Below are 16,619 nucleotides of genomic sequence, written 5' to 3' on the forward strand. Positions count from 1 at the left end.
AAGACAAACTCGTTCGAGGTTGTCTCTTCCCATTGTGGAAGAAATTTGCTTAATCTTCCTCCCACAGGAACCCTGACGTCACTGGGGTTTGGGATCCTGATTGGGGCGGCTAAACAGTATGCCCCCTTTTTCTTTCCCTTTATGTCCCGACCAATGTTTTTTGGGGGTTGAACTCCTCTCTGATTTAGAGGGTTCCTTAAAGGGACGAAAAAATTTTCTTTGAAAATTTTTCTTTTTTGCGGGAAAGGTTTTCTTTTTATCCGCCGTCCTTTCTAAGGCGGAGTCTAATTCAGGCCCGAAGACTAAGTCTCCTGTAAAAGGGACGCTGCACAGGCGGGTTTTAGACGCCGTGTCTCCCCCCCAAGTTTTCATCCATATTGACCTCCTAGCTGCCACTGAAAGTGCTGCTGACTTGGCCGTAAATTTTACGGAGTCTGTGGAGGCGTCAGAGATGAAACTGGTGGCCTTAAAAAGCATAGGGAAGGATTTCAGAAGCTCCCCCCTAGGAGTGCCTGCTTTTAAATGTTCCTGTAGTTGTGATAACCAGAACTCCAGGTTTCTAGCTACACAAGAAGTGGCTAGAGCTGGTTTTAAGCCTGCCATAGAGGCATCCCAGGCCCTCTTTAAGACAATGTCTGTTCTCCTGTCCATGGGATCTTTCAGATGGCCCATATCCTCAAAGGCCAGATCAGCTTGTTTTGAGATTTTGGACAGAGGGGCGTCTAGATTAGGATTTTTATTCCAGACCGCCTCCGGGCTCTCATCAAAAGGGAACCTTCTCTTAAGGGATTTAGGAAAGAAAACCTTTTTATCTGGTTCCGACCACTCCTTAAGGACAAGGTCAGAAAGCACCTTGTGTATAGGGAAAACCCTTGCTTTCTTTTTTCCCAGAGCCTCATACATCATATCATGTCATGATAACTGAGTTTCTTCCTCCTCAATTTCCAGCGTGTCATAGATAGCCCCCATTAGCTCATCTACTTCCTCAAGAGACAATCTATACTTTGAGGCTTTGGATGTTGCTTGATCCTCTTCCTGATCGGAATCAGTGTCAGAGGAATCGGGGCTAATCAACGTGGGGCTAGGCTCCCTGAACATACGGGGCTCCCCTGAGCTGGGTGTTGTAAAGCATGGTGAGGAGGAGACTGCAGTTGTTTTACTCGTGGAGGCAGCCGCAGCTGACCCCACGTCAGTGATTAACTCTCGGAGGGACTTAAAGGTCGACACCATTTCCTCTTTAAAGGAGCCCAAAAATTTTGCCAAAGGGGAATCTGTCTCAGATTTAAGCAGGTTTGTAATGCATTGCTTGCATAGGGCTTTGTTAGAGCCAGAGGACAACCTATTTCCACAATTAGGGCACTTTTTGCGGCCTGCCTTGTCTTCCTTTGGTATCTCTTTAACCTGAAAATAAGAAGACAAAGGATTTTTAGCGCCAGCCCCCTGTCCCTCCTTAGAATCACCACTAACTGCACACAACCTAGACTGTGAGTAACCACCACCGTGGGGCACTACAGAACCCATCCTACAAACACCACCGCTCCACCAGAGTAATAGCATGCCCGGCAGCCTACCTGGGAATGGCTGGTGCCTGTCTCCGCCGGAGTGTCCTGGGGAATAGTCTCCATAGTCCCCCTCTGGCGCTCCGGATCCCGCCGCTAGTCCGGTATTGCTGGACGCTGGTCGGGCTTTACAGGCACAGTGCTGGCTCTCCCTCTCCCCCTTGTACCCTAGAGACCCGGAACCGGAAGTCTCGGCACACAGAGATGACGCAGTTCCGCCGGAAGTGAACGCTCGGCGTCTCCGACCCCCTGCAACGAGGAGGGAAGATGGAAGGTTCCACTCACCACTCCTGGGGGAAACCGGCGTCATTCTGCCCCTGGCCACCTCGGCACTGGAAGGAGGAGGGTAACGGGTCAGCTCCGGTTCAGCTGGACGGTACCCGAGCCAAAGAAAAAAGGTATGGACCCAAACTGCAGCCATAAACCAGGACCCGGTCCCTTAGGCTTGCAGGTTCTCAGGCAGCCCCTGAGAGGGGCCTCCAGGTTCCTGGCAACATGTTCCTCCGACGGAGGAAACACAAATGACTGACCAGGGACCTGAGGGACCGCCTTTTGAACTGTGGCAATGTGTTTCCTGTGTCGATGGGAGGAGCTCCATCTCTCAAGGGCTGTCCTGGAAGAACACTTGGGAAATATATATTTTTTTAAAGCGCCCCCTGTGCTTGCTCGCAAAAGTGAGCACACGTGTTGGTCCTACACGCATACTTAAACAGTGATCTCACTACACACATGAGGTATTGCCGTAAACGTCAGAGCAAGAACAAGGATTCCAGCACCAACCTCCTGTCTAATTCTCCACTGGAAACCCATAAAGACTTTTAAAGCGGCGCCTATGGAGATTTTTAAAGTGATTCTAACGCCTCAAGGTTTCCTCAAACCTTCTGTGTCACAAACTCTCCCTCTCAACACCCTTATACTTACCTGCACCCCATTGCAAATCCAGCGCTCTGCATGAGAGTTGCGGCTCTCCTGGCTTTGTCCCTCCTCCTTGGGCAGATTGATAGCAGTGGGAGACATTGGCTCCTGTCAATCAACTTCAGTGACGAGGGGACGGGGCCGAGTCCCGCTGTCTGTGTCAATGGACGCAGCAGCAGGTCTCGGATGTGAGCCCGCATGAGTGCCCCTATCAGCTTCTTATTGGGGGCACCAGAAATAAAGGAGGAGCCTGGAGCACCGGCGAGGGACCCGAAAAGAGGAGGATCAGGGCTGCTCTGTGCAATTCTATTGTACGGAGCAGGTAAGTATAGGCATGTTTGTTATTTAAAAAAAAAAAAAATTCCTTTACAACCACACCGATATACGTCGGCACAATGGCAGCGGCGGGCAAATGGGCGTACCTGTATGTACCCTTTAAGAGGCGGGGATAGCAGGCCACCGCGTACAGCATGACCATGCCGCAGATGTCCGCCGGTCTCCTGGAGATCGTGTCACGGAGCAGCAGAACGGGGAAGTGCTTATGTAAACAAGGCATTTCCTGGTTCTGCCTTGTGTCATAACAGAGATCACTGTTCCCTGTGATCGTGAGCTGTGATCGCTGTCATGTGAATGGTAGCCCATCCCCCCCACACTTAGAATCACTCCCTAGGACACACTTAACCCCTTCATTGCCCCCTAGTGGTTAACCCCTTCCCTGCCAGTGTCATTTACACAGTAATCAGTGCATTTTTATAGCATTGATCGCTGTATAAATTACAATGGTCCCAAAATAGTGTCAAAAGTGTCCGACATAATGTCGCAGTCCCGATAAAATCGTAGATCGCCGCCATTACTAATAAAACTAATTTAATAATAAAAATGCCATAAAACTATTTTGTAGATATAACTTTTGCGCAAACCAATCAATATACTCTTATTGCAATTTGTTTTCCAAAAATATGTAGAATACATACTGGTCTAAACTGAGGAAAAAAATATTTTTTTATATATATTCTTGGGGATATTTATTATAGCAAAAAGTAAAAAGGATTGCGTTTTTCTCAAAATTGTCTCTCTTTTTTGGACATCAATTTTGTTTGGGTGCAATGTTGCAATTGTCAGTTAAAGCGACGCAGTGCCGAATCGCAAAAAGTGCTCTGGTCAGGAAGAGGGTAAAATCTTCCGGGGCTGAAGAGGTTAAATACTTTAGTTTGGCGCCATTCTGCGAGCGAGCACAATTTTTTTTTTTTATCTTTTTTTTTATCTTTATTTAAATTTTTCATTTAAGTTGCATACAAAACATAATCAAGTATTAAAAGAAAACCATAGGACCAAAATACATTCATGCCCTTCAATTTTTCAAATTATCCTGGTTTTCTTTCTTTACTTCTCGAGTTCTTCTAAAATATCTCCCTCCCACCCCTCTCCCCACCCCTACCGACCCATTACCTCGTTAAAAATCATAGATTGTCTAAAGATTTTCCAGTATTTCCATTTCACATGGAATCTTTTTCTTTCTCTTTCTTCCTCCATTCCCAGCCCTTCAATACTATACATTTCCTCAACTTTTCCTAACCATTCCTTTACTTTGGGTGCTTCTATTTCTTTCCATTTTTTCGGGATCAGACTTTTTGCCACGTTTATTAATGAGCTTGTAAGGGAATTCCTATACTCCTTAATTGGGGTATCTACTGCATGGAATAGGCATAACCATGGGTTCTCAGGTAACTGTATTTTAGCTATTACTTCTATATATCTTATTATTTCTCTCCAATATTCTTTAATCTTGGGACAGTCCCACCATATATGGGCCAAACTTCCCGTTTGTCCACAATTCCTCCAACATTTCCCAGATTGTCCCTCCTGGTACTTTGCCATTATATCTGGGGTCCTATACCATCTTACTAAAATTGTATAATTTGTTTCTATCATCTTACTATTTTCCGTGGATCTGTGTACCATCTTCAATATTTTTTCTATGTTTTGGTTTTCACCCCGTGCTCCTATCTCTTCTTCCCATTTTTTAATGAAAGTTGGTACCTCCGCTTCACATTCCCATCTCAAGACCTTATAAAACTGGGCAATACCTGCCCTTGGGGTTTTCCCCTCACATATCCGCTCCAAGGCAGTCAAATTTTCTCCAACTCTAAGCGGTTGTGGTAGTCATGAGACGAAATGTCTAAGCTGCAGGTATCGCCACTCGTTCAAATCCATCCAATCATTTTCTTTCTGTAATATTGCTAGTGTTTTCAATTTCCCCTCTTTAATTATGTGTCGTAATTGCATATTAGAGTTAATGGGGTACTATCAACAGCCTTCAGAATGAACAATGGGACTAGACAGGGGTGTCCGCTGTCCCCCCTATTGTTCATTCTGGCATTGGAGCCACTCCTGGAGACGATAAGGAGAAACCCAGATATAAAGGGGGTTGAGATAGAGGGGGAAATACATAAGACAGCCGCATTCGCGGATGATATTCTGTTTTATGTATCTAGCCCACGAATCTCCATGCCAAACTTGTTAAAGGCTTTACAGGAGTACGGGGAATTATCTAACTTTAAAATTAACCCAAGCAAGTCAGAAATCTTAAACGTAAATATAAATTCGAGAGAAGAACTTGACATTAAGAGAGAATTCCCATTTCTATGGCAAAAAGAAATTAAATATTTAGGGATTAAACTGACTGCATCAATAGAAAAAATATATCAAATAAACTATATCCCCCTTCTAGAAGAACTGAGAGAAGAAATAAGGAGAATGAGAACAAAGCCCCTGTCATGGTTGGGAAGAATTAATGCCTTAAAAATGATTATTCAACCTAAAATCCTTTATAAATTTCAGCTATTACCAATATATATCCCCCCTCTATATTTTAAAATGATAAATTCTTTAATTTCTAAATTTATCTGGAACAACAAGAAACCTAGAACCCCACTAAAGACTTTGCAAAAGGGAAAAGACGAGGGGGGTCTGAATGTCCCAGACTTTAGAAAATATTACGAAGCAGCAGTGTTAACACGGGTGGTGGAATGGGCAAAATTAGAAAGTAAAAAAAGATGGGGAAAAATAGAACACAGTTTATCAGGCACAAATCTAGGTAGAGAAATCTGGACTCCTTTAAAATATAGATCACTAGGGAAGACAACACCTTTGGTCACAAAAAATGTGTTTAGAGTATGGGAGGGAATACACAAACATAACAAGTGGAAATATAATTCCCCTTTAATTTATTTAAAAGATAATGATTTTTTTGCACCTGGTAAAAGTACAATAGGAGGGAAATGGATAAAACAAGCGAGCACAATTTTGAATCATAACATGTTAGGCATTTATTTACTCTTTGAAACACCATTATTTTATATTTGACCCAAAAAATGGGTATTGTATTGTGTTTGTGTGCAGTAACATTCCTTAACGCAAAATTAACATTTTCCAAAAAAATTGTTCAAATAAATGTTTTAAAAACTGCTGTGCAAAAACCGTGCGACATAAAAAATTGCAATGGCAACCATTTTATTCTTTAGGGCTTCTGCTTAAAAAAAAAAAAAAAAAAAAAAAAAGATGTTTGGGGCTCTAAGAATTCTCTAGCAAAAAAAGCAGATTTTTAGATGTTAACAAAAAGTGTCCGAAAAGGCCTGATCGTCAATTAAATCAGGCACCATGTATAAGGACTGATAAACTGCAATATATAAATATTGTTATTTTTGGGTTTAGATATTCTATAAGTAATGGCCAATAGCAGTAGGGATCACACAGCTTCGTGTTCTCCACTAGTTCTTCATGTCAAACTACCCTTTAAAACGTGCCAGGCATTCACAGAAAGATGTCATTTTTCAGGAAAGTCTACTTGGATGGATGAAAGCAATGCTTGCTGCCTTAATAACACATACAAGTACACCGACGCCACCACTGCTTATTACAATGATGGAATAATTATAATGACTTTATAAATTCACAGAACGTCTTTCCAGAAAAAAGAAAACGTATTTCCATAGACGTACAGAAGCCGCACGTTCCCAGAAATTGTCTTTAGCGCCCCTTTCACCGAGAAATAAAAGCCGTTCAGGGAGTTACCTCCTGGAAAAGGTCTTGTCTGTATAATGGGATTTAGATAATAAAATTGGAATGAAATACACAATCAGGGACCCGACAGAAGTCTCCCAGGAAACTGCAAATGTTAATTACCATCTCAGGTCTGATGGTTGCTTTTATGAACATAATCCTCTTTTTGTGTGTAGAGAGGAAACTTTAACACTGAAGATTAATCTTCTTATATTTTACCGTCTCTGGTCCCTCTCGTTCATCAACATGCTAATGACATTTCTAAATAAAACATCTCTGTTTTCTGTATCTTATTTAGACCCATGCCAACACTGGGAGTCTGTGTGTCTCTATGCAATGCAGGCAGATCATGGCCAGCAGCAGGATGCTGCACAGAGCTTCCTGAAACCATCACAGCCCCTGCATCAGTACTCCCCCTAAAGTGGAGTTACACCCTAAAAAAAAAAAATGTAATTTATGTGCATAAAAAAACAAAAAAGAAAAACATTTTTTTTACTCACCTCTAAATGCCTGTTGCTAGGGGGTCCCTCGTTGTCTGCCTTCTTCAGCGCCTGGGTTCTTGACGCCACTTCCCTCGGCACAGGAAGGGAGATCAGCTCTGCCCCCTCCCTCTTGTCAATCATCTGGGACGAGTCACAGGTCCCAGATGATTGTGTGACCATTAACGGCGCCGCACACGCATCTGCAGTGGGTGCCCGGCTTTGAAGTCACAGCCGGACACCCACAGTTACAATGTCTGCGCTGCCGAGCGGAGGGGGAGACGAGCGGGGCTTTGATCCTCCCGCATCGCTGGATCCTGGGACAGGTAGTGTATTTATCGGCGTATAACATGCACCCGAAGTTTAGGAGGGACTTTTAAGGAAAAAAACTTTTAGGAGGGAAGTTTAAGGAAAAAAACTTACATTTAAATGCCCATCAATGAAGCCTTATCAGTGTCTATCTGCAGCCTTGTCATTGCAGCCTTGCCGGTTAAAAATGGCGCCGCCAAGATACAGAGCCAGATGTCCTGTGTATCTCAGCGGTTCTCGGCGACTTACGGTGGCTCACGCAGGACTGCAAGAGCGGCCGGGAGTGTCCGGAAGCTGCCGAGAATGGGCGAAAACGGGCAAAAGCCACCAAGAATGGGCGAAAGCGGGCAAAAGCCGCCGAGACGCTCAAAATTGGCGGGGGATCGGCGTATAACATGCACCCATGATTTCATGGGGAAAAAAGTGCGTGTTATATGCTGATAAATATGGTAAGTGTCCAATTATTAAAAGTCAGCAGCTGCAGTATTTGTAGCTGCTGACTTTTAATTTTTTTTTTTTAAGCGGAACACCGCTTTAAGAGGCCTCAGCACTGATGCAAGCAGTGGGCTGGCTTTTGGGAGGAGTTATGCAAATATCAAAATGCTTTGATGGGTGGGTGTCAGTCTGGAGGAGTGGGTGTTCCTAGGCAGGCTGTACTTGCACATAGACCACCCTAGGTAATGCCCACATCTGATGTTGAGCCTCCAGTACTGAAACCAAAGATGATGCTGGATGTCCTCCAACCAAGAAACAATGTGGCCTCTACCCGACTTGCTGCTTGGGTGGGTCTGTTTCGGCAGACCCTCCAGAGAAAGGGCTCTGTCTGGTTTCGGCCAGATGGACCAAGTGTAAAGCACCCTAGTCCTCATCCTAGTGGGCCTGTGTACACCCAGTGCACATTTTTGTGTTTAACTCCTTATGTGTGTGCACATTTTTTTTTTGCCACTGGGTGTGTTTCACATGCCATGGGCTACCTGACTAGGTGCTGCAGCTTCTAATGAACATTGTAAGAAGCCCGCAGTGTGCAGTTAAATCAGACTAAGCTATTTCAGTCCAGGAGAGGAGCCTGTACAACTGCACAAGACTGGAGGGAAAGCTGGGACGTCAAATACGGACTACAAGAAACAGCAATTCTGGGGAACGAGTTAGCGGCTAGACTGCAACCATACTTAAAGTGGTTGTAAACCCTTACAGACCACTTTGACCTACAGGTAAGCCTAGATTAAGGCTTACCTGTAGGTATAAGAAATATCTCCTAAACCTACACGGTTTAGGAGATATTTGCAAATGACAGACACCGCTGTCTAGGACAGTGACGGCTCCCGCGCACATGACTGGCCAGAACCGCGATACCCGGAAGTCACTCCGGGTATCATGGAGGCGTCTGAGTTGGACGACGAGGGTAGCTTCAGGGGCTTCCATCTCAGGTAAGTTATTCATAATGAGCTAGTATGCTATGCATACTAGCTCATTATGCCTTTGCCTTGCACAGTTTATTTTTATTAAGGCTTTACTTCCTCTTTAACGCGGAGTTCCACCTATTTAAAAGTCAGCAGCTACAAAAAGTGTAGCTGCTGACTTTTAATAACCGGACACTCACCTGTCCCACAATTCAGCGATGCGGGTGCATGAAGCCTCGATCCTCTCCCTCTCCACGGCGCCGGCATTGTAACTGTGTGCATGTGCATGCGGCACACTGAATTGCCGGGTGGTCCTCTGGGACCTGTGACATATCCCAGACGATTGCAGGGAGGGAGGGGGAGAGGTGAACTTCCTTCCGGCGCCGTGGGAAAGAAGTGGGAGCTGTGTGCCTGTCAAAACTGGGTACGCCCCCCCCCAAAAAATGACAAATGTTGCATGTCAGGGGGTCACCAGTACTTAAAGCGGAAGTTCCATTTTTGGGTGGAACTCCACTTTAAATAGAACCTGTCACCAATTAAAAAAAGAAGAAAATCACAGCACAGAGAAAATGAAGTATTTTGAATGCTTACCTACAGCATTTTTCCTTTTCATTTCTGACATTTATTCACTTGCAAAATACCTTTGGACTTGCTAAAAAATGTGACTATTTTAATTCCCTAGCACAGCCCCCCTCACTTGCTTGCAGGTCATAGCCTTCTCCTCTATGTATGGAAGCAGTGTTCCCTCTGTGGAGGTCCCACGCACCCTTTACCGAGTGACAGCTAGCAGGGCTGGTGCAAGGATTTTTGGCACCCTAGGCGAAACCTAATTTTGCCGCCCCGTTGGCTCCGCCCCTTCACTGAGACTTTTGCGGTGCCTCTTCACCCATTTCTTCAGCCGTGGTCCACATGCCTGTACCTGTGCCTCTGGACCCGGCCCAAAAACAAATAGTGGATGGCACCGGCTTGCTTAATCAAGCCAGTTGTGGTCCACAAGCTAGGGCAGTATACAGACAGGCTAACTGTATAATTGCCTGTCTGTACGGGTATACAGATACACTTACCATGCTTTACAGGCACCTACTAAAAATAATAATAAATGCAAATTTTTGTACCTTTTTGTATGCAAAAAGATCTTCATTTCTTAATTTTTCTTACAAAGGTGGACTTGAACCTCCACACCTCAAATCACCCCAATTTCTTTATTTTCAAGTTTCAGATCACCACAATTCTTCCATCTTCACACGTCAGATCACTCCATCACTTTATCACCCTGAATACTTGTTCCCCTCTGCACCCCTCCTCTGCATCTCTGTTCCCCTCAAACCCCCCACACACATCAGTTCCTCTCACACACAATCTACCCCTCTGTACCCCCCTGAACGTTTGTCCCCCCCCCCACACACACACACACACACACACACACACACACACACACACACACACACACACACACACCTGTTCCCCCTCTGTACCCCCTGCAAGTCTGTCCCCCCTACACACATACACCTGTTGTCTTTCTATACCCCCCTGCATGTTTGTCCCCCCCCCCACACACACACACACACACACACACACACACACACACACACTCTGTTGCCCCTCTGTACCCCCCTGCATGTCTGTCTCCCCCCTACACACACCTGTTACCCCTCTGTACCCCCCTGCATGTCTTTCCCACTACACACACCTGTTACCCCTCTGTACCCCCTGAACGTCTATCTCCCCCACCCACAAACAATCTGTTACCCCTCTGTACCCCCCTGCACGTCTGTTCCCCCCCCCCCCACACACACACCTGTTACCCCTCTGTACCCTCTGCACATCTGTCCCGTGTCCACACATATCTGTTCCCCCTCTGTACCTCCCTGCGTGTCTGTTCCTCTCCCCCCCCACACACACACACCTGTTCCCCCTATGTACCCCCTCGCACGTCTGTCTGTCCCCCCCCCCCACACACACAAACACACATCTGTTCCCCCTACGTACCCCCCCACACACACACCTCTGTCCCCCCTACGTACCCCCCCCCCCCACACACACACACATACACCTCTGTTCCCCCTACGTACCCCCCCCCCACACACACACACACACACACCTCTGTTCCCCCTACGTACCCCCCCCCACACACAAACATACACCTCTGGTCCCCCTACATACCCCCCCCCCACACACACACATACACCTCTGTTCCCCCTACGTACCCCCCCCCCACACACAAACATACACCTCTGTTCCCCCTACATACCCCCCCCACACACACACACACACACACACACACACACCTCTGTTCCCCCTACGTACCCCCCCCCCACACACACACACACACACACACCTCTGTTCCCCCTACGTACCCCCCCACACACACACACCTCTGTTCCCCCTACGTACCCCCCCACACACACACACACACACCTCTGTTCCCCCTACGTACCCCCCCACACACACACACACCTCTGTTCCCCCTACGTACCCCCCCCACACACAAACACCTCTGTTCCCCCTATGTACCCCCCCCCCACACACACACACCTCTGTTCCCCCCCCCCCCCCCCCACACACACACACACACAAACACACACACACCTCTGTTCCCCCTACGTACCCCACTGCACGTCTGTTCCTAACCCCCCCCCCCCCCACACACACACACACACACACACACACACACACACACACAGTGAAATACACTATAAACTTGACAGAGTACTTTTTTTTTTTTCATGTGATTGCAGGCTTCAGCACTAAACATGCTGCCTGAGCTTCCACTATACCTGAGTCAGCGGCGGTGATGGCTTTACTCCAGGAGAGTGGTGCTGCTGCCTGGCTGTTCTTCCATAACAGATGCCCGAGCGGCCAGGAAGAGGGGGAGCGGATATCGGCAAGCCCAGAGTTACATGCCATCTCATCCGCCCCAGCCAGTTCCACTGATCATGCTGCACTTCCGGACCGGCCGGCTGTCACCCCTCATCTTCTCATTGCCGCTGCTAGGGTGGCACTGCAGGCTGGGGACAGAGCGGTCCGGGATGTCTTCACAGGCGCAATCGCCCTCTAGCCTGGCGGCTGGCGCCATGAGGCAGCATGTATTTAAAAAATGACAATCCTGGAGATATTTTAATAATCCAAATCACAGCGAGTGTCTGGGGATCCGTATTTTGCCGCCCCCCCTACCCGGGCGCCCTAGGCAGCCGCCTGACCCGCCTATTGCTAGCGTCGGCCCTGACAGCTAGAGCCCTCCAATCAGCAGGAAGCATGAGCTTTGCTGCTAGCGGTGCAGAGAGACCACTGCTTCCACACCATGAGCAAGTGTCTGACTTTGCAGGCGTGAGCAGGGAACAGGCTTTTCTACTCTGGCAATGGCTATGGAAAAAAAAAAAAAACAGTAGAGATGACTAGACCTCTTGTCAATATTAAATAGAGGTCTGTGTTGCTGTAGATTTTCACTTCACTCCCCATCTGGAAAAATTATTGTAATTTTTCAGGTAAAATCAATCTTATAGAATCCTGGACAGCAATAAAAACCTGAAAGGGTTTCTAATCCTTCCTCACGCAATCCAAATATAAAAATAAAAAAGTTTTGTATGGACATACACGGCGTCCCTTGGATCAGTCAGGCTCAAATGATATACTACATACAGCCGGGCCATGCTTTACCACCATGAAGAGTCGTTTCTCCTTTTATATGATTTGAGGAGTTTGTACCTTCCATTTACAGGACATGTAGATGCCAAGACAGATTGTTTCAGGTACTGATTAGCTGGGCATTGTTTGGAGCGGAGATAGCCCGCTGCCCCCCTCCAGGATTCACTGTGACATCACACAGAGGGGGTGGAGCTTCTGGCCGCACAATCACGGCATTGTATCAGAGGTGTATGTTGGAAGAGGATTTCTATTTTGGAATGTTGGAAGAGAGCAACAAGACTGACACCCGGGAGAGGGGACTGAAACCCAGGAGAGGGGACTGACACCTAGGAGAGGGACTTACAGAGGTCGGGGCCCAGTCATTTCCGTACACAAAGCAGTACTTGCAGTACAGTTCATCGAATTCAGGAAACTAGGAGAAGAAAAGAAGAACACATCAGAATAACAAAGGAAGGTCATACATTTCCAGCAGACCCAGCCCACTCATCCCTAATCCTGGACCCCACTGCATCCCCAATGTGAGATCCCATCCCCCATCTTCTGTACCCCCAACGTGAGAACCAATCCCCCATCTTCTGTACCGCCAACGTGAGAACCCATCCCCCATCTTCTGTACCGCCAACGTGAGAACCCATCCCCCATCTTCTGTACCCCCAACGTGAGAACCCATCCCCCCATCTTCTGTACCCCCAACGTGAGAACCCATCCCCCCATCTTCTGTACCCCCAACGTGAGAACCCATTCCCCCATCTTCTGTACCCCCAACGTGAGAACCCATCCCCCATCTTCTGTACCCCCAACGTGAGAACCCATCCCCCATCTTCTGTACCCCCAACGTGAGAACCCATCCCCCATCTTCTGTACCCCCAACGTGAGAACCCATCCCCCATCTTCTGTATCCCCAACGTGAGAACCCATCCCCCATCTTCTGTACCCCCAACGCGAGAACCCATCCCCCATCTTCTGTACCCCCAAGGCGAGAACCCATCCCCCATCTTCTGTACCCCCAACGTGAGAACCCATCCCCCATCTTCTGTACCCCCAACACGAGAACCCATCCCCATCTTCTGTACCCCCAACGCGAGAACCCATCCCCCCATCTTCTGTACCCCCAACGTGAGAACCCATCCCCCATCTTCTGTACCCCCAACACGAGAACCCATCCCCCATCTTCTGTACCCCCAACACGAGAACCCATCCCCATCTTCTGTACCCCCAACGCGAGAACCCATCCCCATCTTCTGTACCCCCAATGTGAGAACCCATTCCTCATATTCTGTACCCCCAATGTGAGAATCCTCCCCCTCGCATCGGTAAACTCAGTGTGAGAACCCCTCTCCACTCTCTTTTGTACCTTCAGTGTGGAACCCATCCCTCCATTATGTACCCCAAGTGCGGGATTGATCCCCCCCTCCTCCTCTGTACCCCCAGTGTAATATCAACCATTAATGTACCCCCGGTGTCAACAAATAAGGTAAGAATAGTGCTGCGCTGTATAAATTATAAGAAATAAAGTGCGAAAGTGCTCTGTGGGGAAAAACACTAAAAGCACACTAACAAGAGGCAATAGAAACGCATGTAAACTTAAACGCAAATTAAAGTGCATAAATCACAAATTGATCATTAATATTTCCTTAATAAACACTGGAATTGATCACAGTGGCAATAAATACTATGATGAAAAATGTCCAATAAGATAAAAAGTATTCATAAGTGAATATAGTAAAAATAGTTAAATAATATAATAATAACATTAAACAGTAACAAACTGGCAACAAAAAACGAGCACTGAGCTTGTCTACATCACTTCCGGTATCTCGTATTGGACGAGCTCGCTGCTCATTTTTTGTTGCCAGTTTGTTACTGTTTAATGTGAGTAACTATTTTTACTCTGTTGCTATTAATAAACATTTTGTGAAATTACTACACTATCGAGGATCCCTCTTGTTCCCATACTCACCCATGCCCTACTTGCAAGGTTCACCCGCTCCAGTGAGTTAAAAGTGGACGTTGACATTTTGGGGACGCTTACTAGGGGACATTCAGCGGTTCAACAACAAAGATTTATTTACATGCTGTTACCTTACAGCAGTAAGGTGAGGGGACACTCATTTAGCTTCACAGAAGATAAGAAGCCATCTATCACCAGAACCTCACTGCAGAGAGTGACCACCAGCACTTTATATACTTTTTTTGTATTGATATACAGTCACTATATATCTATCTATAGCACTATACCATATTTTTGGAAAAAGGAACTTTTCATGGAAACATTTACTATATTCACTTATGAATACTTTTTATCTCATTGGACATTTTTCATCATAGTATTTATTGCCACTGCGATATCAATTCCATTGTTTATTAAGGAAATACTAATGATCAATGTGTGATTTATGCACTTTATTTTGTGTTTACGTTTACATGCATTTCTATTGCTTCTTGTTAGTTTGGTTTTAGCGTTTTCCTCACAGAGCACTTTATTTCTCATAATTTATACAGCGCAGCGCTATTCTTACCGGATTTGTTTACCTGGGTTCTGACATTTCCCTCAGTGTTCGCAGCAGTACCCACTTCATTCATTTGGTTGGCGCAGGAGTATTTTTTTCTATTACTTTCTAAGTACCCCTAGTGTCACACTCACCCCCTTCTCCTCTTTCCCACAGTGTGAGAACCCCCTCATGTGACATCTGCTCCCCTGTACCCCCATCTCCCTCTCCTTTGTATCCAGAGTGTGACCTCCCCTCCCCCTCTGTGATCTCCCCTCACTGTACCCCCCCAGTGTGACCTCCCCTCCCCCTTCTGTACCCCACAAGTGTGACCTCCCTTCCCCCCTCTGTACCCCCTAGTGTGACCCCCTCTGTGACATCCCCTCCCTGTACCCCCTCCCCAGTGTGACCTCCCCTCCCCCTTCTGTACCCCACAACTGTGACCTCCCCTCCCCCTTCTGTACCCCACAAGTGTGACCTCCCTCCCCCCTCTGTACCCCCCAGTGTGACCACCCCTCCCCTTCTGTACCCCACAAGTGTGACCCCCACCACTCAGTATCCTGAGTCTGAGAACCCCCCATCCCCGCTCAGGATGGCCGGGCCCAGCATTAGGCCTCACCTTGGCGCTCTCGATCTGTCCGGTGACATTGAGAAGGAAGACGCTGACAGCGGAGGCCATGGACACGGCCGGGCCCGGTACACCGGGAACTCGGGTCACACACACAGTGAGGGCCGCATACACAGCGGTTACTATGGGACGCCCCGAGCCTAGCAACCGGAACTACGGCGAGCGGGAGGGACACACCTCCTGAGGGGGCGGAGCGCGAACTCTCCTCACAGAATACACAGTGCGCCCTTCCCCTCCACTGTAGTCTTCTGTATGTCACATTTATTATAATGTATTCCCTGCAGGAGGAGGATGATAGTCTATATACATCTATATACCACCCACCTCCCTATACACCACAGTCCTCCCCCCTATACGCCTCAGCCCCCCCCCCCCCCCCAATACACCACAGTCCTCCTGACTGAGACATACCTCCCCCCATACACCACAGTCCTCCTGACTGGGACATACCTCCCCCCTATACACCTCAGTCCTCCTGACTGAGACATACCCCCCTATACACCACACTCCTCCTGACTGAGACATAACCCCCCTATACATCACAGTCCTCCTGACTAAGACATACCACCCCCCCCCCCCCCCCCATACACCACAGTCCTCCTGACTGAGACATACCTCCCCCCCATACACCACAGTCCTCCCCCCTATACACCTCAGTTCTCCCCCCATACACCACAGTCCCCCCCCCCCATACACCTCAGTCTTCCCCCCCTATACACCACAGTCCTCCTGACTGAGACATACCACCCCCCCCCCCCCCTATACACCACAGTCCTCCTGACTGAGACATACCACTCCCACCCCTATATACACCACAGTCCTCCTGACTGATACATACCACTCCCACCCCTATACACCACAGTCCTCCTGACTGATACATACCTCCCCCCTATACACCACAGTCCTCCTAATGGAGACATACCCCCTCTATACATCACAATCTTCCTGACTGAGACATACTACCCCCCCCCCCCCCATACACCACAGTCCTCCTGACTGAGACATACCCCCCCCTATACACCACAGTCCTCCTGACTGAGACATACCTCCCCCCCCATACACCACAGTCCTCCTGACTGAGACATACCTCCCCCCCCCCCATACACCACAGTCCTCCCCCCTATACACCTCAG

At 47.5% G+C, this 16,619-nt stretch overlaps 1 protein-coding gene across 2 annotated transcripts in view; it reads right to left on the reverse strand.

Moving 5' to 3' along the window:
• The window catches only part of B9D1 (B9 domain containing 1), a 224,601-nt gene extending 208,951 nt beyond the window's left edge, over window positions 1-15,650 (reverse strand). The window contains exons 1-2 of one of the 2 annotated variants that reach the window (XM_077449416.1): window positions 15,478-15,650; window positions 12,713-12,781 (exon numbers count right to left, since the gene is read on the reverse strand). In XM_077449416.1, coding sequence (XP_077305542.1) covers window positions 12,713-12,781; window positions 15,478-15,537 — 129 coding nt within the window. In that variant the 5' untranslated portion in view covers window positions 15,538-15,650. The remainder of the gene's footprint in view (window positions 1-12,712; window positions 12,782-15,477) is intronic. The other variant, XM_077449415.1, reaches the window with a different exon arrangement.
• Window positions 15,651-16,619: the final 969 nt, after the last annotated feature.

Source organism: Lithobates pipiens, unplaced genomic scaffold, assembly GCF_037356315.1.
Source record: "Lithobates pipiens isolate NorthernLeopardFrog02 unplaced genomic scaffold, aLitPip1_a1.2 Scaffold_22, whole genome shotgun sequence".
In the NCBI taxonomy this organism is placed as follows: domain Eukaryota; kingdom Metazoa; phylum Chordata; class Amphibia; order Anura; family Ranidae; genus Lithobates; species Lithobates pipiens.